The sequence below is a fragment of the Garra rufa genome, chromosome 3, assembly GCF_049309525.1.
Source record: "Garra rufa chromosome 3, GarRuf1.0, whole genome shotgun sequence".
In the NCBI taxonomy this organism is placed as follows: Eukaryota; Metazoa; Chordata; class Actinopteri; order Cypriniformes; family Cyprinidae; genus Garra; species Garra rufa.
The window spans coordinates 61,322,980-61,340,372 of NC_133363.1; the positions used below are offsets into that span (position 1 = coordinate 61,322,980).

The 17,393-nt window shown below is 33.0% G+C and overlaps 1 protein-coding gene across 1 annotated transcript; it reads left to right on the forward strand.

Moving 5' to 3' along the window:
- The first annotated feature begins 2,663 nt into the window (after positions 1 to 2,663).
- six7 (SIX homeobox 7) lies at positions 2,664 to 15,542 on the forward strand. Its single transcript, XM_073837421.1, has 3 exons — positions 2,664 to 3,208; positions 10,753 to 10,916; positions 14,530 to 15,542. Exons 1-3 carry the CDS (start codon positions 2,801 to 2,803, stop codon positions 14,732 to 14,734), a joined length of 777 nt encoding a protein of 258 aa, XP_073693522.1. The 5' UTR covers positions 2,664 to 2,800; the 3' UTR covers positions 14,735 to 15,542.
- The last annotated feature ends 1,851 nt before the right edge of the window (positions 15,543 to 17,393 follow it).

The window sequence follows — 17,393 nt, forward strand, 5'->3', positions numbered from 1 at the left end:
CCGAGGAGACGTTTTGAGATGCATGTTGCCTAAATCGCTTCAGAATCCACCACAATCCCGACTGACTAATACCTCCTTAATTAATCTGGACGCGGTTATACCGTCTCCTCTGTGACCCTGGAGTAGCTCTGAGCGCCTGATGCCCAACACCACCTTAGGCCACCTTATTACAATAATATCCCCTCTCCAGATCTTCTGGGCATTAATCAGGCCCACACAAGACAATTTTACTATTAATCCGCTTTAGCATAAGCATCTGTCCACAAATTGGTTAAACAAATGGGCAACTATACCCGTCCTGCTGAAATATGCCAGCCTGAGCGTTTCGCTCGTAAAAAAATAAAGCTTTAGCAATTAAAGTTACACTATTTTAAACTGGAAAAGCACCGGTTTCTTAGAATAACCGTTCTGGGTTTTTAAAGTCCATAATACCTGATGCATTTCTGAACTTTTTCAAATTCAAAATTCAAAATTCAAATTCAAAATCAGAGTTTTTATGTTCTAATTGAAACATTGCGTCTTTCTGTTCAGGGACAAGCTTACAGTATTGTTTCTGACTGAGCGAGTGCAGACTGCATACGGCTTAAAATGAGTCGTCTTAATCGTTCTCTCGGGGCAAACCATGTTAAATCTTCATACGGACTGGTCAATAAAGGTTGCAGTCAGGTGAAGGTTAAGATTTGCAGGCTTTTATCTGATCTGTCTAGATCTACATTGATCTGTCATTATGGAGGGATTTGTGTATTCGGAAAGTTATGAGTGTTTGTTGTCATGAAGCACAAAAGCCTTTGTTAGTCCATTAACATCTGTTAACTGGGATAAATCACCACTCGTCACTGCTAATACACTTTTACAGGATGTTAATAATACTAGAATGAGAATACTCAAAAGTCCTATTATTACTAAAACGTATTATTATATAGTTTTTTTTTTCCAGCAGTGAAAAGTGGTACTGAAAATAATAGAATAATTCCAAAAATAAAGTCCAAAGTTTACATACACTTTGCAGAATCTGCAAAATGTTAATTATTTGACCAAAATAAGAGGTTATTTTTTATTTACTGACCTGAATATGATATTTGACATGAACAGTGTTTACGTATAGTCCACAAGAGAAAATAATAGGATTTATAAAAACAACCCTGTTCAAAAGTCTACATACGCTTGAATCTCAATACCGTGCTGTTACCTGATGATCAGGTTTTTTTTGTTTCGTTTAGTGATAGTGTTTATCCTGAACAGTTAACACATTTTTTGGTTTTCCAGCATTTTTGTGTATTTGAACCCTTTCCAACAATGACTGTATGATTTTGAGATCATCTTTTCACTCTGAGGACAACTGAGGGACTCATATGCAACTATTACAGAAGGTTCAAACGCTGATGCTTCAGAAGAGAAAACAATGCATTAAGAGCCAGGGGTGAAAACTTTTGAACAGAACGAAGCTGTGTACATTTTTCTTATTTTGGCTGAATATCATATTTTTATTTTATTTAGTACTGCTCTACAGAAGATACTTACATGTTTACCAGATGACAAAATAAGTTAAATTTACCCTTAAATTCAAATTCCAAAAGTTAACTCTTAATGCATTATGCATAATATGTATCCTTCTGGAGCATCTAAAAGCTGAATAAATTGGCTTTTCATTGATGTATGGTTTGTTAGGATATAATGCAACTATTTGAAATTCTGGAATCTTAGGGTGAAAAAAAAAAAGCAAATTATTGAGAATATCACCTTTAAAGTTGTCCAAATGAATTCTTAGCAATGCTATTACTAATGAAAAATTAAGTTTTTATATATTTACGGCAGGCAATGTAATATCTTCACGGAACATGATTTTTACTTAATATCCTAATGATTTTTGGCATTAAAAGAAAAATCAATCATTTTGACCCATACAATGTATTTTTGGCTAGTGCTACAAACATACCCCAGCGACTTAAGACTGCTTTTGTGGTTCAGGGTCACATTTCATTACTATACTTAAAATAGTTTCAGAAGTGGCAGCAATGTAATATAAGAACCGTTTTTGGTTCCTTAAAGAATAAAAAAAAAGAGATTCATTGAATTTACTAATTTTTTTAAGGTAAGTGGTTGCAATCAATTTATTTTAGCTGCATTTGAGTAAAAAAAATGTTTCTTTAAATGTAGCTAAAAATAAATTGATTGCAACCACTTACCAATGATTTTTTTTTCAGTGAAGCTTTCATTAAACAGAAAAATAATTTTTCATAATATTTAGAACTCTTAAATAATCTAAAAGAACCTTTTGTGGAATGGAAAAGTTCAATGGATGTTCATGGAACCATCAACACCAACAAAACCTTCATTTTTAAGAGTGTAGTTTATATTGTTCATCTTATTCACAGATAAAAACTCTATCAGGTGCTATAAACCAGAACTGTTTTCACTGACTGCCTCCAGCAGAATGAAATAAGTCTGTGTCGGCCATCCTGACAGTTAATGTGCTCCTCAGTTAGTCAAACAACCCGATCATCCCGTCAGTTCCTCCGCGAGCAGCAACCCCCCGCTAAGTGGCTAAAGACCGAGGCGTATAATCCCTCTCAAAACAAGCACAAAGACCCTAATTGAATCTCTCTATAAATAGGCTTGACTTCTGCCGCTCCTTCTTTACAAGAAGCACCGCGAACCCACCCAGATCCTACCGAGAAATCAGTCGGGTTAGAGGCGCATTATATAACTGGTGTATCCTCGAATCAGTCAAGAGTGTTTGCGAAGTAGAAAGACGCGCGATGGTGATATAAACAGACGCGCAAACTAGACAAACCTAGCCATGTTTCCACTGCCGATGTTCACACCTGAGCAGGTGGCTCGAGTCTGCGAGAATCTGGAGGAGACTGGAGATATCGAGCGCTTGGGTCGCTTCCTCTGGTCGCTGCCCGCCGCTGTGCCCGGTTCCGCCGGAGAGCTCCTCAATCGCCACGAGTCGGTGATGCGCGCCCGCGCTCTCGTCGCCTTCCACGGAGGGAACTTCGAGGCTCTCTATCAGATCCTCCAGAGTCACCGCTTTACGAGGGAGTCCCACGCTAAGCTCCAGGACCTGTGGCTGGACGCGCACTACCGCGAGGCGGAGCGCCTGAGGGGGAGACCCCTGGGACCGGTGGAGAAGTACCGCATCCGGAAGAAGTTCCCCCTTCCTCGGACCATCTGGGACGGCGAGCAGAAGACGCACTGCTTTAAGGTGAGACACAGGGGAAATGCTCAAAACTTAACTGTAAACTCCCAGATAAAAAGGTACAGCATTTGTGTCAGGGGTAATTTTTAAAAAGTACTAATATGAACAATTCAGCTAGGAATATGCATACTTTGGTAACTAAAATGTACTTTTAAGGTACTAACATGCACACTTTAGGGGTAAAAAAAGGTATTTTTAAAAGTACAGCACCAGATTTTGTACCTTTTTATTTGAGGATAGCCAAACATTTAACCCACTCATTTTAAATTAATATTTAGAAAAGCTTTTAAACGGAATGCTGACAGTTATTCATTAGAAAGAAACAGCAATTAAGATTGAATTAACCATGAAATGTTGAAGTAAAATGGTTGAAATAGTATTAATCTGTTTTATTCGCAGTTTTACCTTAAATCGCTAGTAAATTTCACAATTAATTAGAAAGAAACATCAAGCAAGTAGAAAGACTGAAATAGTGTTTTCTTGTGAAACAAAATCCAGTAGTTTGTTTTATTTACAGTTTCACTATTAATTCAAAAGAAATGGCAAGCAGCATTGAAATAAACATGACATTTCAAAGTAGAAAAACTGAAATAGTATTTTCTTTTAAAATGAACTCAAATAATCTGCGTTCTTTTACATTTTACCTTAAATTGCCAGTAAATTTCACAATTAACAAAAAAAGAAACAGCAAGTAACATTGAAATAAAGATGAAATTCTGAAGTAAAATGACTGAAATAGTGTTTTCTTGTAAAACGAACTCCAATAATCAGTTTTATTTTACATTTTACCTTAAATTACGAGTACATTTCACTATTTATTACAAAGAAACTGCGTGACATTGAAATAAAGATGAAATTCTGAAGTAGAAAGACTGAAATAGTGTTTTCTTGTAAAACGAAATAAGTTTTATTTAAAGTTTTACCTCAAATTGCTAGTAAATTTCAGTTAATTAGAAAAAACAGCAAGTAACATTGAAATAAAAGTCTGAAGAAGGAAGACTAAAACAGTGTTCTCTTGTAAAACAAACTCCAATAATCTGTTTTACAGTTTTACCCTAAATTTCACTATTAAATAGAAAGAAACCGCGTGTAACTTTGAATTAAACATGAACAATTGCCAGTAAAATGACTTTAAAAATGTTTTCTTGTTAAACTAACTCCAATAATCAGTTTATTTACAGTTTTACCTCAAATTGCTACTAAAAAAAAGAAAAAAACAGCAAGTAACATTGAAATAAACATGACATTTTGAAGTAAAGAGACTCAAATCATGTTTTCTTGTAAAACAAACTCCAATAATCTGCATTATTGAGAGTGTAAACTTAAATTGCTAGTAAATTGTACAATTAATTAGAAAGAAACAGCAAGTAAGATTGAATTAAACATGTATTTGAACATTTGAATTAAACAGTTTTATCTCAAATTCCTTGTAAATTTCACAATTAATTAGAAATAAACAGCAAGTAACATTGAAATAAACATGAAATTTTAAAGTAGAAAGACTGAAATAGTGTTTTCTTGTAAAACAAACTCCAATAATCTGTTTTATTTAACATTTTACCTTAAACTGCTAGTAAATGTTACTATTTATTACAAAGAAACACCAAGTAACATTGAAATAAACATGACATTTTAAAGTAAAAAATAAATAAATTTTGTTTTCTTGTCAAACAAACTCCAGTAATCTGTATTATTTACAGTTTTAACCTAATTTGCTAGTGAATTTCACAATTAATTAGAAATAAATAGCAACTAACATTGAAATAAACATGAAATTTTAAAGTAGAAAGACTGAAATAGTATTTTCTTGGAAAACGAGCTCCAATAATCTTTTTTCATTTACAGTTTTAACCTAATTTGCTAGTAAATTTCACAATTAATTAGAAATAAACAGCAAGTAACAATGAAATAAACATGAAATTCTGAAGTAGAAAGACTGAAATCATGTTTTCTTGTAAAACAAACTCCAATAATCTGTTTTATTTTACATTTTACCTTAAACTGCTAGTAAATGTTACTATTTATTACAAAGAAGCACCAAGTAACATTGAAATAAACATGACATTTTAAAGTAGAAATACTGAAATAGTGTTTTCTTGTAAAACGAACTCCAATAATCAGTTTTATTTTACATTTTACCTTAAATTACGAGTACATTTCACTATTTATTACAAAGAAACTGCGTGACATTGAAATAAAGATGAAATTCTGAAGTAGAAAGACTGAAATAGTGTTTTCTTGTAAAACGAAATAAGTTTTATTTAAAGTTTTACCTCAAATTGCTAGTAAATTTCAGTTAATTAGAAAAAACAGCAAGTAACATTGAAATAAAAGTCTGAAGAAGGAAGACTAAAACAGTGTTCTCTTGTAAAACAAACTCCAATAATCAGTTTTACAGTTTTACCCTAAATTTCACTATTAAATAGAAAAAAATGCGTGTAACTTTGAATTAAACATGAACAATTGCCAGTAAAATGACTTAAAAATGTTTTCATGTAAAACTAACTCCAATAATCAGTTTATTTACAGTTTTATCTCTCAAATTGCTACTAAAAAAAAGAAAAAAACAGCAAGTAACATTGAAATAAACATGACATTTTGAAGTAAAGAGACTCAAATCATGTTTTCTTGTAAAACTAACTCCAATAATCTGCATTATTGAGAGTGTAAACTTAAATTTGCTAGTAAATTTTACAATTAATTAGAAAGAAACAGCAAGTAAGATTGAATCAAACATTTATTTGAACATTTGAATCTAACAGTTTTACCTCAAATTCCTAGTAAATTTCACAATTAATTAGAAATAAACAGCAAGTAACATTGAAATAAACATGAAATTTTAAAGTAGAAAGACTGAAATAGTATTTTCTTGGAAAACGAGCTCCAATAATCTTTTTTCATTTACAGTTTTACCTCAAATTCCTAGTAAATTTCACAATTAATTAGAAATAAACAGCAAGTAACACTGAAATAAACATGAAATTCTGAAGTAGAAAGACTGTAATAGTGTTTTCTTGCAAAACAAACTCCAATAATGTTTTATTTTACATTTTACCTTAAACTGCTAGTAAATGTTACTATTTATTACAAAGAAGCACCAAGTAACATTGAAATAAACATGACATTTTAAAGTAAAAAAAAGAGTTTGTTTTCTTGTCAAACAAACTCCAGTAATCTGTATTATTTACAGTTTTAACCTAATTTGCTAGTGAATTTCACAATTAATTAGAAATAAACAGCAAGTAACATTGAAATAAACATGAAATTTTAAAGTAGAAAGACTGAAATAGTATTTTCTTGGAAAACGAGCTCCAATAATCTTTTTTCATTTACAGTTTTACCTCAAATTCCTAGTAAATTTCACAATTAATTAGAAATAAACAGCAAGTAACACTGAAATAAACATGAAATTCTGAAGTAGAAAGACTGTAATAGTGTTTTCTTGCAAAACAAACTCCAATAATGTTTTATTTTACATTTTACCTTAAACTGCTAGTAAATGTTACTATTTATTACAAAGAAGCACCAAGTAACATTGAAATAAACATGACATTTTAAAGTAAAAAAAAGAGTTTGTTTTCTTGTCAAACAAACTCCAGTAATCTGTATTATTTACAGTTTTAACCTAATTTGCTAGTGAATTTCACAATTAATTAGAAATAAATAGCAAATAACATTGAAATAAACATGAAATTTTAAAGTAGAAAGACTTAAATAGTGTTTTCTTGTAAAACAAACTCCAATAATCTGTTTTATTTTACATTTTACTGCTAGTAAATGTTACTATTTATTACAAAGAAACACCAAGTAACATTGAAATAAACATGACATTTTAAAGTAAAAAAAAAAAAAAAAAATTGTTTTCTTGTCAAACAAACTCCAGTAATCTATATTATTTACAGTTTCACCTCAAATTCCTAGTATATTTCACAATTAATTAGAAATAAATAGCAAATAACATTGAAATAAACATGACATTTTAAAGTAAAAAAAAAAATAATAATTTTGTTTTCTTGTCAAACAAACTCCAGTAATCTGTATTATTTACAGTTTTAACCTAATTTGCTAGTAAATTTCACAATTAATTAGAAATAAATAGCAAATAACATTGAAATAAACATGAAATTTTGAAGTAAAATTACTGAAATTGTATTTTCTTGTGAACCTAATTTCAATAATCTTTCATTTAAAGTTAAACCTTACATTGCTATTCATTTTTACAATTAATTAGAAAGAAACCACAAGTAACACTGAAATAAACATGAAATTCTGAAGTAGAAAGACTGAAATCATGTTTTCTTGTAAAACAAACTCCAATAATCTGTTTTATTTTACATTTTACCTTAAACTGCTAGTAAATGTTACTATTTATTACAAAGAAACACCAAGTAACATTGAAATAAACATGACATTTTAAAGTAAAAAAAAAAATAATAATTTTGTTTTCTTGTCAAACAAACTCCAGTAATCGGTATTATTTACAGTTTTAACCTAATTTGCTAGTAAATTTCACAATTAATTAGCAAATAACATTGAAATAAACATGACATTTTGAAGTAAAATTACTGAAATTGTATTTTCTTGTGAACCTAATTTCAATAATCTTTCATTTAAAGTTAAACCTTACATTGCTATTCATTTTTACAATTAATTAGAAAGAAACCACAAGTAACACTGAAATAAACATGAAATTCTGAAGTAGAAAGACTGAAATCATGTTTTCTTGTAAAACGAACTCCAATAATCCGTTTTATTTACAGTTTCACCTTAAATTGCGAGTACATTTCACAGTTAATTAGAAAAAACACCAAGTAACATTGAATTAAACATGCAATTTCTTGTAAAACTAACTCCGATAATCTTTGTGTTTTTTAAATATTGTTTTTGACAATGTAACTCAATGACTAAAAAAATCTAAAAAAACAAAACCAAATCATGCTGGAAATGCAAGTAAGAGAAATCCACACATTTGTTAGCAAAGTGCATGCGAAATCAGGTTTGTGTACTAAAATGAACTCTACATTAACTTGCTTAATTCCAGGCAAAAATATAATGTCTGACAAGCAGGAATAGCTACATTTTCACTTTTAAAGTGTATTTAAACAGTCACAGTGCAAACAAATAGTGACTTAATTACACTACATTCTCCACGCAACAATGCAAACACGGCATTAATCTTCAGCCGCTATGACAGCATGCGGAGCGTCTCAATGCTGCTCCTGCAGGCTCTCTCAGAGCATTGAGACGCCACCGCCGCCGCCGCTTCTTAAGCCTCTTGAGCCGAGGACCACCTGTGGCATTTAAGCTCTCATTCCGCATGATGACTTTCTACCTTTTCACCCCGTTCCAGACACTAGTGGCCAGATTAACTCGCAGCTAAACTGCTTTGCAAAGCCCTCGTAACGATTTCCCAGAGCCCGTGATTGTTTTTGCAGACTGGCCGAATGTGAATTGAAACGGAAAGTGGATTATGAAGTGGTTCACTTCACAAAGGTGTGGAAATGCAGGAAATGAAGCGTAATCATCGAAGCAGACGGTAAATGAGATAAGATATCTGATCGCTAAAGCCTTGACACACAAACCAGAAGGCCTGACCCCAGAGCAGTGCTTTAGGCCTAACAACTCTTGCTCTTCTTAGCTTGCATTTCCAAGGACGTTATGATAGAATATCGACTATTGCATGAAGACGACTAAACAATGCATATAAAGTACAGTTGTTTTCTGCCTTGATTAAAAGCAGTTTGTGTAGTGTAAAGAGACGGATCCGCTTTAGCACCCAGATAACAATGTTTCTCCAGGTTATAGCCATCTATAAATACATCCTACCCTGCAGACTGATTATTTTTAAAGTGCTTTAATAAGATATAACGCTGTTATCCGTCTTGAGCTTTTTAAAGGACTCTTCCAACAGTGACTCTGGCGTTGAGCTTTGCCAAAAAGGCCTTTATAGTTTATTTCTGAAGATGCACACAATAAAGCAAATACTTTACCCTTTTTACTTCAACATTTTGCAAATAAATCCTAACCTAATCATGAAAAACGTATATATCGTTGGCTCCTAAATAGATATTTTAAAAATTTGTGTTACAAATTATTTAAAATTTAAAAATGTAAAATTTTATTAAAAATTTCCTTCATAACAGGAGTTGTGACCTTTGTCACAAAAGACTTTGTTGCCTTTTTCTCTAAAACGCTTTAGAAATCATAAGAAATGATATATGTGACCCTGGACCACAAAACCAGTCATAAGGTTAAATTTTACAAAACTGAGATGTATGCATCATATGAAAGTTCAATAAATAAGCTTTCTATTGATATATGGTTTGTTAGGATAGGACAATATTTGGCTGAGATACATCTATTTGAAAATCTGGAATCTGAGGGTGCAAAAAAATCGAAATACTGAGAAAATCAACTTTAAAGTTCTCCAAATTAAGTTCTTAACAATGCATATTACTAATAAAAAATTACATTTTGATATATTTATAGTAGGAATTTTGCAAAAAATCTTCATGGAACATGATCTTTACTCAATTTCCTAATGATTTTTGGCATAAAAGAAAAATCAATAATTTTGACCCATACAATGTATTTTTGGCTATTGCTACAAATATACCCCAGCGACTTAAGACTGGTTTTGTGGTCCAGGGTCACATATCAGTTAAAAACGTAAAATCTCAAAATTCATCCTTTGAAAACCATTTTAAAAATGTACATCAAAATCGTATTAAAAAATGTTTTCGTTCATGAATTATAAAAACGTAAATTTGAAGACTCTTCAAAAATGGGAGTGTTAAGCAAAATAGAAGAATCATTCTTCCTGGATTTCAATTACAACAAAAAATCGAATTGTAGAAATTAGGTGAAAAAATTAAGATGAATTTAATTGAATGTGCTCAGTCTACTACGTGGAAAATAATTCTGCAAGGATGCTTTAAATTGATCAGAAGTGACAATAAAAACATTTATAAATGCTGTTCTTTTGAACTTTTTATTTATCATCACGGAATAAATGTAAAGTATGAAGTAAATGTGAAGCAGCACAACTGTTTATAACATTGATAATAATCAAAAATGTTTCTTGAGCTGCAAATCAGCATATTTTCACCAGTTTCAACTTAAAAACTTAAGTTGATTTAACTTACAAATTTAAGGCAGCTTCTAAAAATAAGTCACTTCAACTCCAGTTAAATCAACTCATTTTTAGCGTAATAAGGTAAAATGACTTGCAGTTTTAAGCTGATTTAACTTAAAATTTTAAGGCAGCTGCTGAACTTTAGGTTGAATCTGGTGAAAACGTTTTACAGTGTGAAGACTTGAGTAATGATGCTGAAAATTCTGCTTCACATCACAGGAATAAATTATATTTGAAAAAAACGTTCAAATAGAAAACTAAAATTTTTAATTCTAATGATATTTCACTGTTTTTACCTTGGTAAGCAGAAGGGACTTTCAAAATATTAATCAAATCTTGCCAACCTCAAACTTTTAAATGGTAGTGTTTTTTTGTTTTGGACAAATTGACAATGGTCTTGGTTTCATGTTTTCAGGAGCGAACCCGTAGTCTCCTGAGGGAATGGTACCTGCAGGATCCCTATCCAAACCCCTCCAGAAAGCGTCATCTGGCTCAGGCCACCGGTCTCACACCCACTCAGGTGGGCAACTGGTTTAAAAACAGACGACAGCGGGACAGAGCGGCATCGGCTAAAAACAGGTACACAAATGAGCATACTGTACCACAGCTACACCGGAAAAATGAAGTGCTGAGAAACAAAAAAACGAGGCAAACTGATGCATTGAGAATTGTGTTAATACTTGTCCTGAGTAATACAAGCCAATTTGTATTTCATTGCTCATTCAGTGTTATTTTTGTTAACTGAAATAAAACTTAAACCTAATAAAATATTTTAAAAAGATGGAAAAATTTAAACAAAAAATATTGAAATATTAAAATTAAAGCTGCAAAAGCATTAGTCGCGATTAATCGATTCAAAATAAAAGCTTATGTTTGCATACTATATAAATACACACACATACATATAAATTCAACATATTTTTCCTTAATATATACATGTAAAATATTTATATATAATATAAATTATATACAAGTGTTTACATACAAATACATACAATACATATATTTTTTTAATTTATACACAGTACACACACATATGTGACCCTGGACCACAAAACCAGTCTTAAGTCGCTGGGGTATATTTGTAGCAATAGCCAAAAATACATTGCATGGGTCAAAATTTTAGATTTTTCTTTTATGCCAAAAATCATTAAGAAATTAAGTAAAGTTCATGTTCCATGAAGATTTTTTGTAAAATTCCTACTGTAAACATATCAAAATGTAATTTTTGATTTGTAATATGCATTGTTAAGAACCTAATTTGGACAACTTTAAAGGTGATTTTCTCAGTCTTTTTGATTTTTTTGCATCCTCAGATTCCTGATTTCAAATAGATGTATCTCAGTCAAATATTGTCCTATCCTAACAAACATACATCAATAGAAAGCTTATTTATTGAGCTTTCATATGATGTATAAATCTCAGTTTTGTCAAATTTAACCTTATGACTGGTTTTGTGGTCCAGGGTCACATATAGTATGCAAACATGAACTTAATTTTGAATCGATTAATCGCGACTAATTGTTTTGCAGCTCTTAATTAAAATAATTAAATATTAAATAATAATTAATCATTTTTATTTAAAATAAATTTTACAACTAAATTAAATTTTAAATTAAAATGTTGCGACAAGTTTTAGGTTTAAATATAAAAATTACTAAATCTTCAACTGAAAGTAGAAAAAAGCTATATAGAAATATATACAAAAAATGTAAAATGTATTGAAATATATAAACATACAAAAAAAGCTAATTCAAAAGTTCAATAAACAACCTATAAATAAAATGCAATTACAATAAGGTCTCATCTGTTAACATTAGTTAATGCATTAACTAACATCAAGTATGAACAGCATCATTAACCTTAATGTTAGATAATATCATGTCAGTTCACAGCGGATTAACTAATGTTAGCAGATACAACTTGTGATTTTAATAATGAATTAACAAATGTTGAACTTAATATTAACTAAGATTAACAAATGTTATAAGTATTGTTCATGTTAACTAATATAGTTTACTAAACATAACAAAATAAAACCTTATTGTGAATTGTTACCAACTGAAGCTAACACAAACAGCTCATATAAAATAATGATGATAATAAAACACTAAGCTACTGTATAGCTTCAAAAGAGTTCAAATAAAGTGCATGAGTTATATGTGCATGCGTTATATGTATTTTTTTTTTTTTGGCATTGATATTGCATCCTATTCCACAAAAGGTTCTTTAGATTTTTTTAAAAGATTACATTTTTTAAATGGTTTTTAAAATGTTTTTGTGAGAAAAAAAAAAAAAAAAACTTCTTTTCACTGCAAAAAAATGCTTTTCTGCTTTTCTTACTTAGATATTTTGTTTTGTTTCCAGCCAAAATATCCAAAAAATCTTAAATCAAGAAGGATTTTCTAGACGAGTAAAAATTATTTTGTTGTTTTCGGAAAAAACAGCTCAAAATAAAGTGAGTTTTTGCTTAGAACGGGCAAAGTAATCTGCCAATGCAGCAAGAAAAAGAACAGAAAACAAGATTATTTTTCTTACCCCATTGGCAGATTATTTTGCTCGTTCTAAGCAAAAACTCACCTAATTTTGACTTGTTTTTTCTGAATTTTGGCTGAAAAACAAGACAAAAAAACCCCCAAGTAATTAAAGCATTTTTTGCAGTGTTGTAACCTTTATATTTAAGCGTGTAATGGTGCGTTCACACCGGACGCGACTTGCGCGGAAAAAACGCGCTATTCGCTCGTAGTTGAACGCTTGAACATTTGAGTTTACTCGCGCCATTCGCGCGTTAAAATTCGCGTCATTCGCGCGTGACATTTTCTTCACAACAGACACGAATTCGCGTCAAGGGAGGGGCTTCTGCCACTCGTAAGCGGGAAAGTAGTTGTAAAATAGGTGAATGAGCTCAATTTGCCAGCTTTAGCTTGCTTGTAGTCTCAATATGTATGTATATGTAGGTCAAATTGAGTAAAGAGCGTTTTTTAAAACTAACCAGATTGTCCGACCTCTTCACTCACTTTCTTCCTAGCAAGATCCCTTTTATTCCTGTTTCTACAAAAATCCAAAGATGTATCGTACAGCTCCGAGGAACCACAGACAGCAACGGTGATTTTGTCCGCCATTGTTGTTTCGGATTTCTGCCTCCGTCACTACTAGAGCAAGCTCCTGATTGGTTACCGCGGCGCGGATTTTCGCCAAAGTTCAGATTTTTGAACTCGCGCGAATGGCGCGGCAATCGCTTGAAACGCTCAATGCGCGCCGCGCCATTCGCGCGTTTCGCGCCGCAGGATGGCTATTCGCGTCTTTGCATTGACTTAACATGTAAATCACTCGCGCTTGCCGCTTCATTCGCGTCCGGTGTGAACGCACCTTAATGGTGCGTTCACACCGGACGCGACTTGCGCGGAAAAAACGCGCTATTCGCGCGTAGTTGAACGCTTGAACATTTGAGTTTACTCGCGCCATTCGCGCGGTAAAATTCGCGTCATTCGCGCGTGACATTTTCTTCACAACAGACGCGAATTCGCGTCAAGGGAGGGGCTTCTGCCACTCGTCAGCGGGAAAGTAGTTGTAAAATAGGTGAATGAGCTCAATTTGCCAGCTTTAGCTTGCTTGTAGTCTCAATATGTATGTATATGTAGGTTAAATTGAGTAAAGAGCGTTTTTTAAAACTAACCAGATTGTCCGACCTCTTCACTCACTTTATTCCTAGCAAGATCCCTTTTATTCCTGTTTCTACAAAAGTCCAAAGATGTATCGTACAGCTCCGAGGAACCACAGACAGCAACGGTGATTTTGTCCGCCATTGTTGTTTCAGATTTCTGCCTCCGTCACTACTAGAGCAAGCTCCTGATTGGTTACCGCGGCGCGGAATTCCGCCGAAGTTCAGATTTTTGAACTCGCGCGTTTCGCGCGATTCGCGCGAATGGCGCGGCAATCGCTTGAAACGCTCAATGCGCCGCGCCATTCGCGCCATTCGCGCTATTCGCGCGTTTCGCGCCGCCTCATTCGCGCGTTTCGCGCCGCAGGATGGCTATTCGCGTCTTTGCATTGACTTAACATGTAAATCACTCGCGCTTGCCGCTTCATTCGCGTCCGGTGTGAACGCACCTTAAGAGCTTCAAATGCATTTATGTTGATTTGCATCTCAAGCATAGAGTAAATATTCTTCTACCTCATTTTTTCCCCCCAGAATGCAGCAAGATTCGTCTCTCCTTGCCTCTGGAAGCTCTCCAGAATGTTCCTCGGAGCACAACACGCACCTCCAGGGCTCCTCACCGCATCGTCCCAGGAGCCCGGGGGAAAACAGCGACTGCAGCTCGGGCACGGGGCCACGGGGGACCGGGGCCTCCACGCCGGACATCTCCGTCAGCAGCGACAGCGAGTTCGAGTCGTGAAGAACGCTTGCAACCTGCCCTCTAAAGCGTCTGGAGGGCAGAGGACTGCTGCTTACACATGCACTTAAAGGAAAGACTGAGAAATCAGCTCGATCTGCTGTTTTTAAAATTGCAAGAAATCTAAAAAGACACTCCCTTACTTCCTTTTTCTCATTTGGTCTGTCTTTGACCAAAGAGGAGCTACAATTATAAGACTGGACCTTTTGAAAGGCATGTGCCAAATCTCGTTAGGTTTATTGGCTTTTTCAATCATTCTAATACTCAGGTGGCACAAATTGTGAGACATGTCGCATATAAGGACATATTATGCAAATTTTCTATTCAAAGTCTAGCCTAAATCATCAAGCCAGGCCTTTCATAGCACTACGAAACATCTGTCAAAACCACAAAACAGTCCAGAAAGAGACACACTGAAAATGAAAGATAAAAGTAACTTGCTGCTTTTGTTTATAGCCGAATATACTGTAGACCTGTGCATTTAGTTGTTTTTATGTTGTAAAATGAGGATTTAGGTCTATTTTACACAGGGATATAATGATGTAGTCTGGATGACCATAGATGAACTGATATGTTATGGAGTATTAATGCTGCTTACACTGAAATACGCTGTGGATTTGAACACATATCAACTTTCTGTACATTTCATTTCCCAAACGGAGTCCCTCAGCTTTTTATGTGCCTACATTTTTCCGTCACGTTTCATTTCCACACCCATACTCACCGAAGTCACACGAAGAACGGGGCCGTCTTGTTTTCATTTGTCTGTTGTTTGCAATTTTGAAATAAATGAAATTATTTTTGAAGCTAAGAGACTCTGGAGAACCATCTGGAGAACCATCAACTAAATGACTGTGTTCAAATAATACAGAAATCAGCATTTACAGGCATAATTTAATAATACATTTAAATGTTATCATAAGTTACTCACTGTCATGTCATCACATGACTGTTTTCTGTAGAACAAAAAAGGTGAAATTCTGATCTTATATATATATATACATATACATAAATTTAATTAACCATATTTTACTCTAGATGTTCTGCATTATATTTTTACCTGTAAATTACAAGGCGAATCATTCCCTTATAAACATAAGCATCATTTTAATTATATTTTACTGTAAAGGTATACATATTGCTTAGATACAGTTGAAGTCAAAAGTTTACATACACCTTGCGGAATCGTCAAAATGTTAATTATTTGAGCAAAATAGGAGATACCATACAAAATTCATGTTGTTTTTTATTTAGTACTGACCTGAATAAGATATTTCACATGAAAGATGTTTATATACAGTAAACAAACAAACAAACAAAAAAAAGTTGAATTTAGAAAAATTTACATATGCTTGATTTTTAATACTGTGTTGTTACCTGAATGATCCACAGCTGTGTTTTTTTTGTTTTTGTTTAGTGATAGTTGTTCATGAGTCTCTTGTTTGTCCTGAACAGTTAAACTGCCTGCTGTTCTTCAGAAAAATCCGTCAGGTCCCACATGTTCTTTAGTTTTCCAGCATTTTTGTTTATTTGAACCCTTTCCAACAATGACTGTATGATTTTGAGATCCATCTTTTGACACTGAGGACAACTAAGAGACTCATATGCAACTATTACAGAAGGTTCAAACGCTCACTGATGCTCCAGAATGAAACACAATGCATTAAGAGTCAGGGGGTGAAAACTTTTTGAATTTGAAGATCAGGTTAATTTGTCTTCTGGGAAACTTGTATCTTCTGTAGTTTGTGAAGGGCAGTACTAAATGAAAAAAAAAAAAATGATATTTAGGCAAAATAAGAAAAACGTACACATCTCCATTCTGTTCAAAAGTTTTCACCCTCCAGCTCTTAATGCATTGTTTCTCCTTCTGGAGCATCAGTGAGTGTTTGAACCTTCTGTAATAGTTGCATATGAGTCTCTCAGTTGTCCTCAGTGTGAAAAGATGGATCTCTAAATCATTCAATCATTGTTGGAAAAGGTTCAAATACACAAAAATGCTGAAAAACCAAAGAATTTGTGGGACCTGAAGTATTTTTCTGAAGAACATCAGGCAGTTTAACAGTTCAGGACAAACAAGGGACTCATGAACAACTATCACTAAACAAAAAAACACAGCTGTGGATCATTCAGGTAACAACACAGTATTAAGAATCAAGTGTATGTAAACCTTTGAACAGGGTTATTTTTCTAAATTCAACTATTGTTTTCTCTTGTGGACTATATGTAAACATCTTTTATGTGAAACATCGTATTCAGGTCAGTACTAAATAAAAAATAACATGCATTTTGTGTGATCCCTCTTATTCTGACTTCAACTGTATATATACACACTTTCTCAATTATAAGATACTATTTCACAGTAATTTAAATATTTATTATATATTTCGTCTTTTAAAACATATTTACTGTATGATTAGGTGACTTATAGTTCATCAATCAACAGGTTTTTACTTTTTTAAATTCTTTTACATTTTTTGCATTGTTTCTCCATTAAATATTTTTAGTGTAACTTTTTAAGACATCATTTTTTATTTTACTGTAAAAGTATACACATCGCTTTGTCAAATGGGCTGTACATTTTCTCAGTTATAATAAGGTAGTTATAATTTATCACAACTTGCAATTTACCAATTTACACGTTTTTACTGACTTTTGCATATTT